At 40.0% G+C, this 18291-nt stretch overlaps 1 protein-coding gene across 2 annotated transcripts in view; it reads right to left on the bottom strand.

The window, feature by feature from the left end:
* Window positions 1-18291, bottom strand: part of DUSP8 (dual specificity phosphatase 8) — a 119275-nt gene that overhangs the window by 58041 nt on the left and 42943 nt on the right. For both annotated transcript variants that reach the window (XM_087920996.1, XM_087920995.1), the window contains one exon: window positions 4536-4674. In XM_087920996.1, coding sequence (XP_087777122.1) covers window positions 4536-4674 — 139 coding nt within the window. The remainder of the gene's footprint in view (window positions 1-4535; window positions 4675-18291) is intronic.

An 18291-nucleotide genomic window follows, 5' to 3' on the forward strand; every position in this document is an offset into this window, starting at 1 on the left:
TGATGTGGCGTTGTACTTTACAGCCACGGCACATAACGAGAACAATTCCAATACCAATTGCCATTGTAACCCAAGGATTACCTTTATACACATTCAAGAATGAGGCCAAACAACCTATAAAATGTACTTCTAACCTTGATCAAGGTATCAATGGAATGAATGAGCACTTTGATTTCCCTCTGGGAAATGCTCTTGCTCTATCCACTTGGATGATTTCATTCGTATTTGCCTCCTGCTCATAGCTTGCTAGTACTAGAGTTCAATGCAGTCGGCAGAAAGGCTATAACTACAACAACAGCCACTTTAGCATACGGGCTGTGGAAGGGCTAAACTGTCCTCACCAACCCTGATTCATTACACTAATATTCCCATCATCACCCTTTCTTTTTCTCTTTCCAAAAAGAAGCCACTCTTCATTTTAAGAGTGCTGGAAGAAATCCCCGCTCATTCATTCATTCATTCATTCATTCATTCATTCATTCATTCATTCATTCATTCATTCATTCATTCCTTCATTCATTCATTCAATAATAAGTTAGCCAAGGTATCTTATAGATTCTAAAGTGGAGGGATTTTATGATAAATTGACTGATCTAGACAGGATCTTGACAGGTACTGATGAAAAAATGATTAAAAAATTATACACTTATTTGTTGGAAATTTTATTAGAGGAGGAACAAGTTAAAGAAACGATGATTGTTTGGGGGAAGAATTTTGGATATGGGATTGATTTGGAGAATTGGGAAAAATTGTGGTCTCAAAATTATAAAATGACAATGTCAACAGCTTATAAAGAAAACTTGTATAAGATGTTTTACAGGTGGCATTTTCCCCCGACAAGAATTGCAAGAATGTTTAAGAACAAATCTGAAAAATGTTGGAAATGTCATCAGATACCTGGCTCATACTACCATATGTGGTGGACTTGTGAGGACGCTAGAAAATATTGGACTAAAATTCGCATATGGTTGGAAAAAATGACAAAGACACATATAGACTTGAAACCAGAGATTTTTTTATTGGGAATCTTACCGGATATATATAATAAAAATTTGAAGTATCTGATTGTAAATATATTAACAGCGGCTAGGATTGTATTTGCTAAGAACTGGAAGAGTGAGAAAATTCCATCAGAAGAAGAAATTATTAAGAAAATATTGGATTGTGCTGAAATGAGCAAATTGACATTTGAAATCAGAGAACAAGAAGATAAACAATTTTATGAAGTTTGGGATCTTTTTTATCAATGGTTAGATAATAAAACATAATGATAGAATATTCAGATTTAGCATAAAAAAATTTTTTTTTTTCTTAATATTATCTTTATAAAACATTATTAAGGTAGATTTGGTATGATCTTATGATTTATTGCAAAATAAATTAAGCAAACTATAGTTATCTCGTTAAAATATGAATTAACAAAATTATAAATGATTTTTTTTTTTTTTAGTGATGATATTAGGTTATACAATTGTTGATTGATAATATGAGCTATTATGTAATATAATTATACTGGTGACTAGGAAATGGATGCACAAAAAAAAAGTGGTAAACCAATCGATGCACTGTATGTAAATTTATGAAGAAGGATCTTTTTATGTTAAAAAAAAAATAATAATAATAAGTTAGTCAAGTAGGGCTGAATCACACAAGGAGAGGTCTACTTGGACTTCACCCTAGTCCCTAAAACCATATATACAAAGAACTCCCAAAGAACTGAACTGTGCATGTCCTGCTCCATAAAGGAAACTGTGCTAGTGTATCCAGAGCTGACACCAAGTGACATATGGGCCACTTATACATGCTGCAGCACAAAGAAGGGAAAAGAAAGAAAGAAAAGAATCCAGTTCACTATGGCAAGACATAATGACTTGTTGTTATGTAACATAATGATTTGTTATCGTGTTACTCATGTTAACAATTATATTATGCTCAGTTGTTTAGCATGGGCCACACGGATTCCAGTGGATGAGCAACACTGCCCTCGAGTGGGCAAAAAGAATTTATCCCAGGTGATTTTAGAAGATATCTTCCTGGAGGACACCACCTCGGTAACAATCTTTCCCTAAATATGCCACCCCTTTTCACTATGATGAATGGTAAACAATCATATGACCAAATCTGAGATACACGGCTGTAGATTCTTTCCCTCAAGCTGCCCTTTATTTTATTTTTCCCCCAGGATATGGGAGCTCAGAGGTATTTGCAGCTGAACTTCAAGACCCATCAAATCATTGGGCCTGCCTGTTAATGGACCCGCACTCCATCAAGTCCGACTTAAGCCAGTGGTGTCAACGCTGTGGTAGCCAATTTCCCATGATTTATTTCATACTACCCGACACCCATGCACACATACCTAAGCATGGAGTACATTTAGGTCTATGAATAAAAATGATGCAGATATACTATAAATGTTTCACAAATATTTACTGTAATATATTGTACTGTATATATATTATACTATTATGTATTATTCTTGTATAGTATATTCTATAATATACTAATGCTATTATTTATTATATTACAATATATAATATATAGTAGCATTAGTATGTTATAGAATATACTATAAAAGAGTATTAGCATATAACAGTATAATATAGGCACAGTAGCACATATGATAGAACTATAATATATTGTATTTCCAGCAATATAATATTCAACCGAAATAGGCTTCAAAGCACAAAAGGATGAATGTCATTAACCACTACAATCAGAAAACCCTACATGAAGCAAACCATACCTTCTATTATTTTCCAGAATAATTTTTGAAATAAACACTAATTCCTTTCTAACAAAAGGTGGTAGAAGAAGAAAGCAGGATACCCTCCACCCGTATCAGTTTCGCAAATCCAGGCCAGACATCCAAATTTCAAGGCTGATATAGCACTTGCAGAAATAATCCAAAAGATATTGCCATATTGAACATTCCATACCGCTGGGAAAAAATGCATCACATGTTTTTGCGCCATTTAAATTTCAGACTGACTAAAATACTTTGAACTCAATAATCATCATGTATCCCCACTTTAATCTCAGTTAACCATCACTTTTTAAAAAAACCTATGGCTTTGCAGAACATAAGGCTTTTTCTCTGGAATTTTAATGCAATTCCTCTTCAAGACAACCTGTTTACATAATAGTACATCACCTCAGCAGCTGTCACTATGGTAAAATTAGGTTCCCCACCCTGCTTCAGAATGGAAACTACTATTAGTGGCCACATTCCACTTCAGACAATATTATCTTTTTGACAACAAGCAAGAAAATAAATGAAGAACCAAACCACAATATGGAAAAAGGACAATTGTTGAGACTCTTGCCCACCAATGCAGATTTAACAAATGTCATGTTAATAAAAAATAGCAAATGTGGGATATAAATAAAATATTCAGGGTTTGCTCCATATAAATTATAAAATGCAATGATTCTCTGTCCCTTATCACTATCAATTGGACCAACAATGCGTCTTCTCTGACTAAAATTAACCAAGATGTCATAAGCATACCAGGACATTCATGTACAGTTAGCTCTTGTGTAGTGACAACTGGGACTGGCAACTTGGCCATTAAACGAAGCAGTTGTTAAATGACACCAGGACTGTTCCTTACGATTTTACTTTAGCTTTTCTTTGCTTTATAGAATAGAATAGAATTCTTTATTGGCCAAGTGTGATTGGATTCACAAGTCTTGGTGCAAATGCTCTCAGTGTACATAAAAGAAAAGATACATTCGTCAAGAGTCAAGAATCGTAAGGTACAACATTTAATGATAGTCATAGGGTACAATAAGCAAATATATCTGCAAAAGTTGTAAACGCTAGGATTGGTCACAAAGCTACTTTTTAAAAAAAACCATTGTCATAGCTGCAAACATTCTCTGAACAAGGCAGTGCTATACGAGGATTACTGTAATATTATTCATTTCATTCTGCCTTCAATGATTCTGCCGGACTACTTGCCTCCAACTACATCTGCTTGACCATGAGACTTAGCAGAAAAGTGTGCTTCAGTCCCTTCTATGAAAAAGTGTCATGTAGTGGGATCCAGTTGTGCTTTCTCTGTTACCACACCTCCCTGTGCAACACCACCAACTCCCTGGCCTTGACTCTCGCGTGCCTTCGTAAGACCCCGGAAATGTGGCTCTTCCACTAGGCATTGGACTTGAATGCAAGATGAGCTCATCCAGTCAGAAAGACCCTGAATGAGATAAGCATTGGCTAGCCTTGGTGAACTCTGTTTCTCTTTTAATGACTCCATTGTTCTTCTTTTCCGTTCTAGATGTTTATTGCATTATATATTCTAGTTCCTTGTTTTTGTGCCCCTATCAACTGAAAGTTTTTAAGAATTACTTTTTACAAAATTGGATGGCCCTACCTACCTACACAAGGGCATGCTAAATAGCAAGGTAAGATATTCAGCAGTTTTCTACCACCATTTTACCAAAGTCTGGGTTGACATGGACACCGGCTGCTGCCTTTCAAGGATATGAAAAAAAAAATTCAGCCCACTACCCCAACTGCTGCCAAATCTTACCTGTGAGGATGGAGACACTGTGGAAGCAACTATCCAGCTTGCCCAGAAGAATGGACAGGAAACTGTCGGTTGCCAGCCCATTTATGTCCCTTGTGCTCTGATCATAGACCACAACATCTTGATGTTTCTCTGCCTCCACCTGCAAGAGTAGCATCAAAAGAGAATGTGTGAAAGGATGCAAATGGTACTCAAAACGTATAAGTGATAGAGAACTATCAAACACATATGAAAAACAATTGAAAATGTCTTCACTATTCCTCTTCAGATATAGAATATTCCTATGTCAGCTCATTATCTAAAAACTAATCCAGAAATTTAAAAATACTATTGTCTACTGATGACTTCCATAAAGGAGAAGAGGAGGAAAAGAGAGACAAATTTTGCTTCTCATCCCAAAGGCAAAGTGAAACTGGATGTCATGAAAAACAATAGCATTGTTTGTTTGTTGTTGTGTTCTTACTGCAGGGAAATAATTATTTGTGGATTTAAAAAAAAAAACCCAGACTTAACTTGATTGATCTGGATATTTGGTGAAAGCAGGGAGAATTAATTCCTTTTAGGTAGCAAAATGTCTTGGGCCAGACCCATTAAAGTAAGAGCATAAACCATAATTATTGTAGTGCTTATATGTAGCCTTGAATGCAAGTTGACATCTGTGTAAGGAATGTATCTGTTGTGTTCCTTTATGGAAGGATTCTTCGTCGTTAAAAACTTTTTTTCAGAGCAAAAGCAGAAAACAAACCTTGCACATTCTAGACTGCAGGTCATTCCCTCCTATTAGAATATCACTTTTTTGAGTATGGTATATACTCAAAATGCACAGTCCCCTGAGGACTGGGAACAGAGAAGGAGCTTAGCAGGTTTCTTTAGCACCAAATAACCAAGCCAGCTTCACATTTGTGTCCATTGCACTGATCTATACAGAAAAGGAAATGGAGGATTCCCTAGCATTAAAGTTGCATGAATGTATCCAATGCTCTCAGGGTAGCGACAAAAGGGGGATTCTTCATGATGTCAAGTCACATGGCATACCCAGGCAATGAGATGAATAGTCTAGGCAGACAGCAAGGCACAGGCAAGGGTTGCTGTGCCTAACGAAAGGTTAATGCATTAAAGGCTGATGAAATCCTCCTAGTGCCATGGCTCAGTGCGTCCCCTGAATAGGCTGATCAGCGGCATACGCCGTCCTTCCGAGCTGGTGGCCTTCTGCCCTCTGGAGCAAAGCACATCTATCATTCTGCTGTCAGAGAAAGGCAGCTGCGGATGAAGCAAGGTTACAGAAAGGCAGAGAGAGAGAAAGAAGCCAGCTACAGATAAGGGGAGGGACGGGACACGTAGCTCTTTCCAATTTGTTCCATGGCTACGATGATATTGGAAGGAATTTAAAATCAAGGCAGTTTTTTTTTATCCTGTAGAAATGTTCAGTGTGTTATATATAAAAAGAAAAAAGCTATAGACTCAACAATGATAGAGTTAGGCCCTCAACCGTTTATTATTTGGAGCGTTTATTTATTTACAGTTGCAGTCTGGAGACTCTAATGGGGCAGTTCTCTTTAATGGTTCTAAAAGTATACAAATCAATACCTGGTCCTGATCTCATGCACCTCCTCACCCCATCAAAGGAGGGAGGGAAGGAAGGAAGGGACACACCTGAGATTTCTACAAAGGTTAGTTAGGGAAGACAACCAGAAATATAAATACATCCCTTTTCCCCGACACTGAAGTGTTCACCTTACCCTTTCCTGATCTGGGACAACTGATCCTAGTATGAGTTGGAAAGGCAGTGCCTCAGGCAAACAGAAAAGGCATTCTCTGCTTCCATGCAAAAGATTCTCAGGCTACAAGAATAGCTTACGCTACAATCTCATTTACCCAATTGCCATAGAGTTGCTAGGTTGCAAGCAGAAGAAAACATGTTTACCTCCGAAAAACTCCAACAAGCAGAACTAGAGACAGCTGCAATTTCTTCCCTTCATCGTCGCCCTCCTTTAGCATCTGTACTAGTATAGTACCCAATATATAGAAATGGGGTGTGGGGGGGGGGAGCCTGGGGTATTTAGTGTGGAATTCACGATTAACACGAGTATGGATAGGATAAACGATGGATTAATTATAGTCAGAGTTACAGCCTGCTGACTTACCATTTCAGGTTTGAGGGGAAAGAGCGTATTCCATTAGTATGCAGGTGCTGCCAATGCATTCCTCTTAAGTCACAGGCCTGCATTTCAGACAGCAAATCAGATGTGGCATCTTCACGGAATTAAATGGGGCAGTTGGGATAATGAAGCTTGATGAATGTATTGAAGATGAACAGCAAAATAAAGCTGATGTGGGAATGTACTGTATACAATGGCAAATTCCTCTAATCAAGCTACTCTCTATAAAAGGAAATTTAGCACAGAGTCACAGCATCCTAAATTGCAGAATAAATTAACAATGGCACTATGAGCATCTTCACAGAGTAAGAATACGACAATCCATTTGGAATAATTGCACTGGAACATATGCGACACAATCATTTCCAAGATGGTTTTTGAGTGCGTTGTTGTTAACTAAGGAGTAGGGAACAGTATATCTTTCTACAATTCCAAACAACAGACATTTGAAAAGCCCAAACAAATTCAACAGCCAAGATACCTTTCTCTGGACACAGAAGAATGGGAGAAACCCACTTGCAAATCCACACAGAAAACAGGTTCTGTTTTATTGTTTTGAATTCCCTGGACCTGTTTAAGTATGTGGAGTTGCCTGGCAACTTTCAACATATCCCTTCTGATTGACTCATGTCTGCCTGACAGTATGAAACTTCAAGGGATGCTAATTTAACTCTCAATTATGACTGTCAAAACAAACCCCTATAAGAGAACTGCGGAAATAATTATCAGGCATGTCAGATTTCACTAGGGGAAAAGAGGTGTTTGCTTTTGCTCATAATATCCAAAACTCAAGAGGAATCGAATCAAGAAGCGGAAGGATCATCGGGCTTTGTGACTGGAAGGGAGAGAACTGCCCTCTAAAATAGAGAGATTTTCTAGCTGTTTCGTCATTGCCAAACATATATAAACATGTATGTATATACTGTACTTAAAATCTTGCTATCCAGAGGTGGTATTCAACAGATTCTGACCAGTTCTGGAGAACTATTAGTGGAAATTTTGAGTAGTTCACAGAACTGGCAAATACCACCTCTGGTTGGCCCCGCCCCCATCTATTCTCTGCCTCCTGAGTCCCAGCTGATCGGCTGGGTCTTCTTTTCTTGCCCTGCACAGGAGAACGGAGCTGGAAAGCAGATTAGTGGGATGGGGAGGGAATGGGGATTTTGCAGTATCCTTCCCCTGCCATGCCCACCAAGCCGCACCACGCCCACCAAGCCACGTCCACAAAACTCAAAAAAAAAAATTTTTGAATCCCACCCCTGCTTCTATCATTGCTGAAGGGATAAAATCAGAGTCCCAAAGAAGCAGAGAGCATTGCTCTTATCTTATTTATTTCATTTATTTGATACGGCACCAGCATTCTCAGTCCGAAGTTACAGAACAAATATCTCTGCTGGAAAATATTAACAACATGGCAATGTTGTAAATGTCTGTGGAGATTCTCACTCATCCAGGTCATGGCTGTCTCAGATATGTTTTCCCCCCACCTTCCATAGGCACCTGGGCTGTTTTTTTTCTTGAGGAGGAAGATGAAAACATTTCACTTCTCATCCAGAATTTTCATTTTGAATTTGAGAACCTGAGCTTTTCATCACATTTAAGAACATGACTGTTTTTCATGTCTGTTTTCTGGCATCCATGTTAAAAGCAGTGTGAGGTGAGAATCCTATGGTACAGAGCAGGAGTTCATTTAGTGACCTTTCAAAGTTACAACAACACTGAAAAAGGTGACTTATGGCGGTTTTTCACACTTATGACGGTTGCAGCCAAGTAAATGATCACATGATTAAAATTCAGATGCTTGGCAACTGGCTCATATTTATGATGGTTACAGGGTCCCAGGGTCATACTAACTTAACAATGGCAACGATTCACTTAACAACATTTTACGAAAAGTCATAAAATGGGGCAAACTCACCTAACAAATGTCTCCCTCAGCACAATTGGGCTCAATTGCGGTTGCAAGTTGAGGACTATCTGTACTGTAGCATTTCAAGAGGGATTTATACAAATGATCGTCCGTCCGTTGTGTCATTAAAAGATTAGTTAAAAACCAGTACACATTTAGTCATGGAACATTATAAAACAGGGGTCCCCAAACTTGGCAACTTGTAGACTTCAACTCCCAGAATTCTATGCTATGCTATGCTGGCTGAGGTATTCTGGGAGTTGAAGTCCACAAGTCTTAAAGTTGCCAAGTTTGGAGACCCTGTTATAAAAACACACTCAAAGCGGGTATAGAAATAACCCCTCAGTTCCTAGACTTGAATACGATTGTGAAAAAGAGTCATTTACGCACAGCCTAGATACCCTGCTTGTTGCTACAAGTAAAATAACAACCTAACATGACAGGACTGCTAACTATGGAGGATATTAGCAGCCTCGGAAGCAGAATTATCCTACAGTTGGAATTAGGGTTGCTTGCACATGGCAAGAGCTTTGTTTGGGCCATTATTGAAGAGTTGCCGAGCAATGGCAGATAGATGCGATACAGTTTATATCTTATTAAGGTTATAGGGTTTCAGGCAACAGAAATGCCAGACAAGCTCTGGCAATGCAGAAGCAGCCTACACTGAGTAAACACAGCACTGCCTGGACAGAGTTCAGAAGGGCAAAGGATAGCGAGGGCGGGCATGATTTGTTTCAGCTCAACAGGATCTCTTGTCCTTTAACCAGAAATGGGAGAAATGACACCTATTGTGAGCCCCTGGTTAAGAGTTCACAGTATCCTAATGCTGAAGATGTCCAAGTTTTTATATACTTTGAAGGAGAATATTTGTAGCTCAGGGATGAAAGGAGGGGTCCTTAGTGCTCTCTGAGCTTGCTTGTTTTCTTGCAGACATTTCATTACCTAACTAGATAATACCATCAGAGCTAGTGATGTTACCTATTTAGGGTAATAAAACTCTGCAAGAAAACAAGGAAGCTCAGAGAGCACCAAGGACCCCTCATTTATACACTTTCTTCCAGGGGTGGGCTTCAAAAATTTTAGCAAAGGGTTCTCTGCCCGGTTGCTGGGTGGGCATGGCCATGGTGGGCGTGGCCTAGTTGACCTCCTGCACCACAGCAGGAGGGGGGGCCTTTTTTGCCCTCCCCAGGCTCCGGAGGCTTTCTTTGAGCCTCCGGGGGGGTGAAAACGGCCTCCCTGGGCTCTGAAGGCTCCCTGGAAGGGGAAAATGGGCCCATTTCTGGCCTTCCTGAATTTCCGGGAGGCCTGTTTTTCGCCCTCGAGCCTCCATGCCTGCCCTGCACTTACCTGCAAAACAGGCTGCGTGGGGAACTTCTGGGAGGGGCAGGACAGGATGGTCAGGGCCAGCCAGGAGTGGGATTTGGGGGTTCTCCAAACTGCACAGAATCGTAGCTAGGGGTTCTCCCGAACCCCCAGTAACCCACCCCTGCTTTCTTCCTATTATGCTTCTGCTACTTCAAATCATCCTTAGCTGGAGAATTCTTGGCAGTTCCTTCTTCCCACTGCAAGACCCTTGATGCCTCTAGCTTCATGTTTTCCCATCTACCCGTACCAATCCTCCAACAGCTCCTCCCCATTTAAAGTATCTGATCCACACCTTTCCCTGAAAAGAAGAGGACCACAGAACATTCAATTGCCTCATTACTGCCTACAACAGTGGTGGCTAACCTTTTCGGGCTCCTGTGTCAAAAATTGTGCGTGCGCTTATGCTCATGGGGCCAACACCCAGAAGGCAATGCACATCAACGTCCCATGATGCGGGATTGTGTTTTATCACATGATTGCATTTTATCACAGATTTGCCAAAAACTGGTATTTACTTCCAGTTTTTGATAAAACCAGTCCACAGAGAACCACTGGTTTGCTTAACGATCAGTGGTGTCCACTTAATAACTGTGGTGGTTGCTTTACGATGACAGAATTCGCTTAACAAGCACTGCAGACAGAGTCATAAAATTGGATCGGTCAGGTGGATGGTCCATTTTACAACCTCTATGACTTATGACCATGATGGGCAGGCTCCATTATGGTTATAAGTTGAGGACTACCTGGACTGACATAGTCCCCTTCCTTCAACACAGAAGGTCTCAACTCCTTCTTTGTTCTTTGAGATAGCAGAGCTCAGGGACCCAGAGAAATGAGAGCAGAAAATTAGAGTGAGCCTCCCTCTATACAGCATCTTATACAACTGATAAGCAAAGAACACTCATTACTAGCACCGATGATGTTACCTTGTTATGTTAACGAAATGTCTGAAAACAAGCAAGTTTAGAGAGCACCAAGGATCCCTCAAAGTATACAGTATCTTCATGAAATTAAAAGCAAGGCTGTCCTAGTTACACTCAACCTTCCCCTCCCACCCTTTTCATAATATAAAAGGGCATTATCTACAGAAAATATAGCAGTTAAGCATGGATGTGTTTTAAGGGACAGCTGGTCAAATTAGGATTACTAAATGGAAGCCACTGGGCAGGTGAAGTTCTATATGGCTTCTATTAAAGGAATGACCTCTCTCTAGAGAGGAGGGAGGGAAGGGACTCTCTGCCATTAAACCCGGGTCATCATCCCCCCTCACTGCTACAGCCACCAATTACATAAAAAGCGTCCTGGAGAAAAACTACAGGTGACCTTAACCTCCTCTGCACCTATGTACCCTGGGCAAAACCTTCCAAGAAGTGCTCAGCAAAAGCAGGTAACCAAGATCTTATATCCACTGTTTTATGAGAATATAGGGCAAGGATCTTTCAAATAATGGAATATCATAGCCTCCACATATCATTTAAAGTTTTCTTTAAAAAAAAAAAGGCTGTCCTTTAACTTGCTTGGATTACAGAAAAGTTTGCACATCTAAGGGAACCAATGATGTCATCCATTCATGAAGTACAAACTCTTTTGGATTTCCCCCTCATATTCAAAACACCTGTTCCCTCAAGCCAATTATATCATCCAAATCATCCAGGTTTCAACTCCCCCATCAATTATGTTTTGAAGGTGGGGTAGAAACTAGTTGTATAAATTAGACAGAAACAAACTGATCAGATCTTCTTCCTAAATGCTCTCATTCAGTGCCAAAAGTGAAAGTCATTGAAATCTATAGCATAGCAGTATCAATTCATCTTACCTCTCTATAAAGGTAAAGGTTCCCCTTGCACATACGTGCTAGTTGATCCTGACTCTAGGGGGCAGTGCTCATCTCCGTTACATAGCCGAAGAGCCAGTGCTGTCCGAAGACATCTCCGCGGTCATGTGGCCGGCATGACTAAATGCCGAAGGCGCATGGAATGCTATTGCCTTCCCACCAAAGTGGTCCCATTTTTCTACTTGCGTTTTTTCATGCTTTCGAACTGCTAGGTTGGAAGAAGCTGGGAGAAGTAATGGGAGCTCACTCCGCTACGTGATGCTAGGGATTCAAACTGCAGAACTGCCTCCCTATACCTAACTTTAATCAAGAATTTTGCCAGAAACGCAAACACGCCTGCTTATATCACAATGAATCAGGGAGTTCTCTATCCAAGTTACTTCTGAATACTCTCTTATTTCCCAGTGCCTAAAAATATTTTACCTCCTTTTTCCTAGGTTCTTGCATATTTGTATTAAGGCTATTCTTCCTTATTCTCTCTGCCCTCAGATGGTTATGGCTCCAGGCATAATGAAGGAGATCCTTAATTAAGCCGCTATGCGGCCTGGACCCCCCGTCAATTCTTTTCTTTTTTCTCTTTAAAAATGCTTGCCTTTTTCCTCCAAACACAATCTGCTACAATTTGGAGAAAGACTATCTTCTCTTCTGGGAATATCTTCTTCTCCCTGGCTCCAGTCAGGAATGAGGATTAAAGTGAAGAAGCAGCCACAACAAAGAGAAGGAGTACGGGATTCAGAAAACTCCCTAAATTAGACCCATGCAAAGGTTTCAGTTTGGGCAACATTATAATGACAATTCCAAAGGCAGAGACGAGCAAGCATTTTATCTACTCGGCTTTCTTCATCAAACAGCCAAGAGAAGAGAAAAAGGGGAGAGAGAAGAGCTTTTCAATTAAAACAGAGGAAACCGTGGAGTCAGAAATTTGCAAATTAAAGAGGTACACCTTAATGTTTGTATTGCGTAAAATATGTATAAAATATGTATATTAATCTCCCCTTTAAGCAGTTTACATTTAATAAAAGAATAAAACATACATTTATTTATTTATTTATTTGTTTGTTTGGTTGGTTGTTTGGTTGGTTATTTAGTTAGTTAATGGAATTGGAATATGAAAGCCAGGAGTCTGTAAGGTTAATACAGAGTAGTAGTTTGGCTGTCTAAGATTGCTAGTTCATTCAAGTTCATGCTTGCTCGCTCACCACAAGGATAAATCACAAGGGGTGAACTAGCTTCACATATAAAGCAGCCAACAGTGTTCTTCGAGACAGTCAGTGTCATCCAGGGCCTTTTTCTCAACCAGTTTTCGCCTCACATTCAGACCAGTCTGGAGCCAGTTGGTTAGTTGCACCAGAGTGGTACCTATTTATATACTCGCATTCGCATGCTTTCCAACTACTACATTGACAGAAGCTGAGGCAAGGGGAGGGAGCTCACTCCATCCCGTGGTGCTAGGGCTCGAACTGCTGGAATGCAGGAAAGTGACCTTCTCTGGCTGACAATCCCAGCATCCTTAAGCCTCTGACCCTCTTAAATTAATAAAAGCTAATATGAAACCCAAAAATAAAGACAGTACAAAATACTATACAAAATACAAACACGAGTCCCAAACAATTCCTGGACAAATTTGCTGAGGGAAAAAGTAATTTACTGTAGTAATGGGGTCACACTAGTAAAGATGGGATCCAGCAAAGATAAACAGCAAGGCATTCCAAAAATGTGGGCCTCCAGAAGTCTCCCTCTTCTCTCCTGTTTAATCAACAGAAGCTGTTAAGAGAGTGGCAGTTTTGTATAGTGGTTAAGGCATCCAGCTAGAAACTGGGAGACTGTGAGCACTAGTTCTACTTTAGGCACAAAGCCATCTGAATAGCCTTGGGCCAATCATTTTCTCTCAATCCTAGGAAGGAGGCAATGGCAAACCACTTCTGAAAACTGCAAGGGATTTCCAGGCAGTTGACAGAAATGAAGACTGGACTGAACTGAAGGCATCCAAAAAAAGAAAAAGAAAAAAAACACCAGCCCTAAAATGGAAGAACGTCTGTTCCAGATTTTAAAACATAGGCAGGTTGACTTGGATGAACAATTTTCTTCGAGTTGCTTGGCTCCAAACAGTCTAAGAAATGCAAGCACTTCAAACGAGTCAGAGAAACATACTGGGAACTAATGCAACTATGCAGAATAGAGCCACAAAACAGTCCGTCATCAAAAGCTTTCTTCTGCTTCAGCGATATTTATGAGTCATCTTCAAAAGCAGCTCCATGTATTTAACAGCGGAGCTTCTCCAGATATTCTGCATCTGGCATAAGCTGGTAAAAAGGACTCTTGGCTATCACGATCATCAGTGCTTGCCAAGAGACAGTGCAGAGTCCAAACAGACTCTTAAGCTGCCCTTTTAGGCCCACAGGAGGAATGAAAAGCTGTTCCAAATGGGGGATAAACCTCTATCAAGAACACTTAGTCTCATTACTTCAACCATGTCTGAGATTAAATCTCCATTTATTTATCGTCTACTTCAAACAAACAAACAAAACATTTAAAAAAGGGTTCCATGGTCTCTTCTAGACAGATAGACTGTAATGTCAGGTGGAATATAATATCATCAGAAAACACTTCAACCCCCCACCTTCTGAGGGTGGCACTTCAACCCTACCTTCTGAGTTACTTTCCCTATCGATTTCATGCAGTGGCTGAAATGCAGAAGACAACCTTCCAGTCTCCTATAAATCCCCAGTGAGCACCTGCCCTAGAATGGTAATCATTTGCCAAGCCCATTGACACAAGTTTCTTCCCATTTCGCATTTTACAGAGTGTGCCTAAATTCTCCTCACTCCTCTCTCTTTTCTTTAAGTGCTGTTCTCTCAAATCACAAGTCAGAAGGCGGGCTTGCTTCTTTCTCATCATTATCTACTTATACTGCCCTAGAAATAATCTGAATCTGATGACTACTAAGTAACAATTTACTCAAAAGGGAGGACTTTTATTTTAGGAACTCTGGCAAGCTTTTCTTTCCTCTTCCCAAGCTTCCAATTATGTCCACAGGAAACAATAAAGGAGGGTAGGGGCCTGTCAGGAAGAATAATGGGGTAGGACAATTGTGCCTATGATGTCACCCTTCCTGCCATCTGCTATTCAGCAGCAGTTCCACTCACCTCCAACCCCTCCCCCATTATAACAACAGAAGACTGAATTAGTTTGCCAGTGCCCTCCACATGTTCTTTCTCCTTCCAGAAGCTGAAGAAGCATCACTAGTGACAAAAGAAAAGCTCAACCCTTATTTTTCAATGTATTGGGGTCGTTTGCTAAATAGTCACAACAATGAAGGCCTAGAGTGATGGAAATGCAGTGTGATGATGTTGTGTAATAAGAGAGCTGCTGCGTTCCTGAATTTTGTAGAATCCAGAATCTCAGTGAAGTGACATGTCCTCCTGAACGCTTTCAAATGGCGCTGACCTTACCAAAGCCCTTCCACCAATATCATCCAAATGACGCTGGCTCTAAAGGTATTCATGCCTTCCAGGGGACAATCCATAGGAAGAATATTTTCATATGTATGGCTGAAGATATGTTGCCTTCCACACGCAGGAAGATGCAAGTGTTGATGAGAATGCAACAGACAATGTCAAAAATCATGGCTGATGTGGAATCCAACACACACAATTAATTTTTCTTTTATCCCATGTACAACTACAATTCAAGGTAAGTACAATTCCAAGTAACGTAAGGGACCTAAAAGAGACAGAACTCAACTTGAGCAAAATCTGGAGAGGCCACCAGATAATTGAATACCCAAGGCTCATGATTCCAACAAATGAGCTTCTTGAACTATGTCATGAAGTTCTCTCCCATCTCACCAGCATACAGAGAAATGACTCTGTAGTCACAAGTTTAAGAGAAGGGCAAAAAACTAATGAACTTAATCACTCCTTTCATACTTCAAATGGGGCATCCAATATAAAGAGAAGAGGAAGGCCTATTTATGTTCCATGTATAACACTATATACAATATATATGGGAAGCATGATGCCCACAGGCATCCTGATTTTAATTCCGCCCTTGCCAATTACCTGCCCGAACTGACCTTATTTTTTATTCAACCATTTTAACTTTTAAAAAGCAGAGACAGCTGACAAAGCAAAACAAGCTTCTGATATCATCTTCATTTATAACAGACAAACAATCCTTGACCCTGCAAGCAATCGTCCAACCCCCATTCTTGTCGCTCTGAGAAACAATCAGATTGCACCATTGAAATTCAGTAGCCAAATTGAAATGCAGATTCCATTTTTATAGTACTTACCTTGGACTGTAAAATTCAACAACACACAGCAATAAACCCTTAAAGCCTCTAAGCACTAAAGCAGTAGATTAAAAAAATAGAATGGGTAATATCTGGCCACAAAAGCAATGCTTGCTCCCTAATCTAGAAGAATTTCTCTGGATATTATATAATTCGTCAAGATATTCTTATAAAATAAATGTGATGGGTGACCACAGCCTAGTACTTTGCTCAGAAGTATATCTACCTGTATGGAAGAAAGGGCCTAGCTCAAGTAATAAAGAGTGTCCTAGTAACTAGTGAGGATGTTCTATTTTTCAACTTATCACATCTACTCTAGGAGAAATTTTGTGGGAATACCAATAACACCCTGAGAATTCCTAATATGCCCTCCAACCCAAAATTCCAAAACCCCCTAACCATAAAGCAGTAGTGTGTTTCAAATTTTTTTACCACCGGTTCTGTGGGCGTGGCTTGGTGCACTTTGTGCATGCGCACACACTTTGTGTATGCGCGCAGGCCAAACACGCACTTTGTGCACGGCTTTTCCAACTCACCTCCTGCAATCTCCCTGTCGCTTCCGCAGCTGCTGTGCAGTAATCTGCTGTGCCACGCAAAGCTTTCTCTACACTTGAGGAAATCTAAAGAAAAGGAGCATGATCTATCTATGAACTCCTTGTATGACTTAGAACACTACACACAAATAAACTTTTTCTCCACTTTCTCCTACAGTATACAACCAGCTGTATATAGTCTTGGCTAGCAGCTGTACAGTAAGTGCTAAAAAAAGAGTAGATCTTTATATAGCATGCGCTAACTCCTGTTCCTGAATCTCTTTTGGTTCACTGTCCTCAGAAGGATCTTTTTCATTTTCTCATAAACACATTACAATACATTTACTAACAGTTAGGCTTTTGTTTGTACTATCAAGCTTACTAATCTTATTGATGCTGAGTAGACACGGACCTCTGCATTTATGATTCTGGGTGTAAAGTTGCCTTCAGAATTCTCTTCCTTAAAAGAGATCAGAGGCAGAACTGATTGTTTGCTTGTAATCAAATGTAGATGAATTATCTAAATAAACTAATCATTCAGTGGTTAGAAACTTTTCATTCATATATATATATATATATATATATATATATATATATATATATACACACACACACACACACACACATACACACATACATACAGTATACATATATATATATATATATATATATATATATATATATATATATATATATATATATATATATATATATATATATATGTGATCTTTGGTTGTTCGGGTTTTCTCCCGCGTAAGATTCAAGTATCTAGGCAACGTTTCGATGAAGTCTCATTCATCATCTTCAGGCTTCTGTCTCCGGCTCTGTGCTTCTCAGAGTAATGTGAGATTGCAGCTGCTTCCTCCTTTTAACTGCCAGTGGGGTGGGACTTGATTGGGTGGGGGCTTGGCTGTGTTCTGATTGGGTGGGGTGTGTTCTCATTGGTAGGGGTTTGGCTGTGTTCTGATTGGTTGGGGGTTAGCCGTGTTCTGATTGGTTGGAGGCGTGTTCTGTTCAGGTGGGGGCTTGGTTGTGCTCAGGTTAGTCTTAGTTGCTGGGGGATTTGAGCTGGTGAGTTGTGATCTTGCTGTTTGGCTTCTAGTACGTGGTCCTGCTGCATCTTCATAGTGGGTGTCGGTCCTGGTGGATAATCACTTAAATATGAGCCAGCAGTGTGCAGCAGGTGCCAAAAAAGCCAATGCAGTACTAGGCTGCATTAATAGAGGCATAGAATCAAGATCACCTGAAGTGTTAACAACACTTTATAATGCCTTGGTAAGACCACACTTGGAATATTGCATCCAGTTTTGGTTGCCATGATATAGAAAAGATATTGAGACTCTAGAAAGAGTGCAGAGAAGAGCAACAAAGACGATTAGGGGACTGGAGGCTAAAACATATAAAGAACGGTTGCAGGAACTGGGTATGTCTAGTCTAATGAAGAGAAGGACTAGGGAGACATGATAGCAGTGTTCTAATATCTAAGAGGCTGTCACAAAGGGGGGCGTTCAATCTATTTTGTTATACATTTCTAATTGCTTCAGTGGAATATCCAATAATTTGATCTTTGGTTTCTTCATATGAACAGTTTTCACCTTTAAAAAGGTAATATGAAACCTGAGATTAGATGGAGGTGGGAGGGAGGAGAGAAATAAAAAGTATTAA

Source organism: Pseudonaja textilis, chromosome 1, assembly GCF_049901715.1.
Source record: "Pseudonaja textilis isolate UNSWEBS1 chromosome 1, rPseTex1.2, whole genome shotgun sequence".
Classification (NCBI taxonomy): Eukaryota; Metazoa; Chordata; class Lepidosauria; order Squamata; family Elapidae; genus Pseudonaja; species Pseudonaja textilis.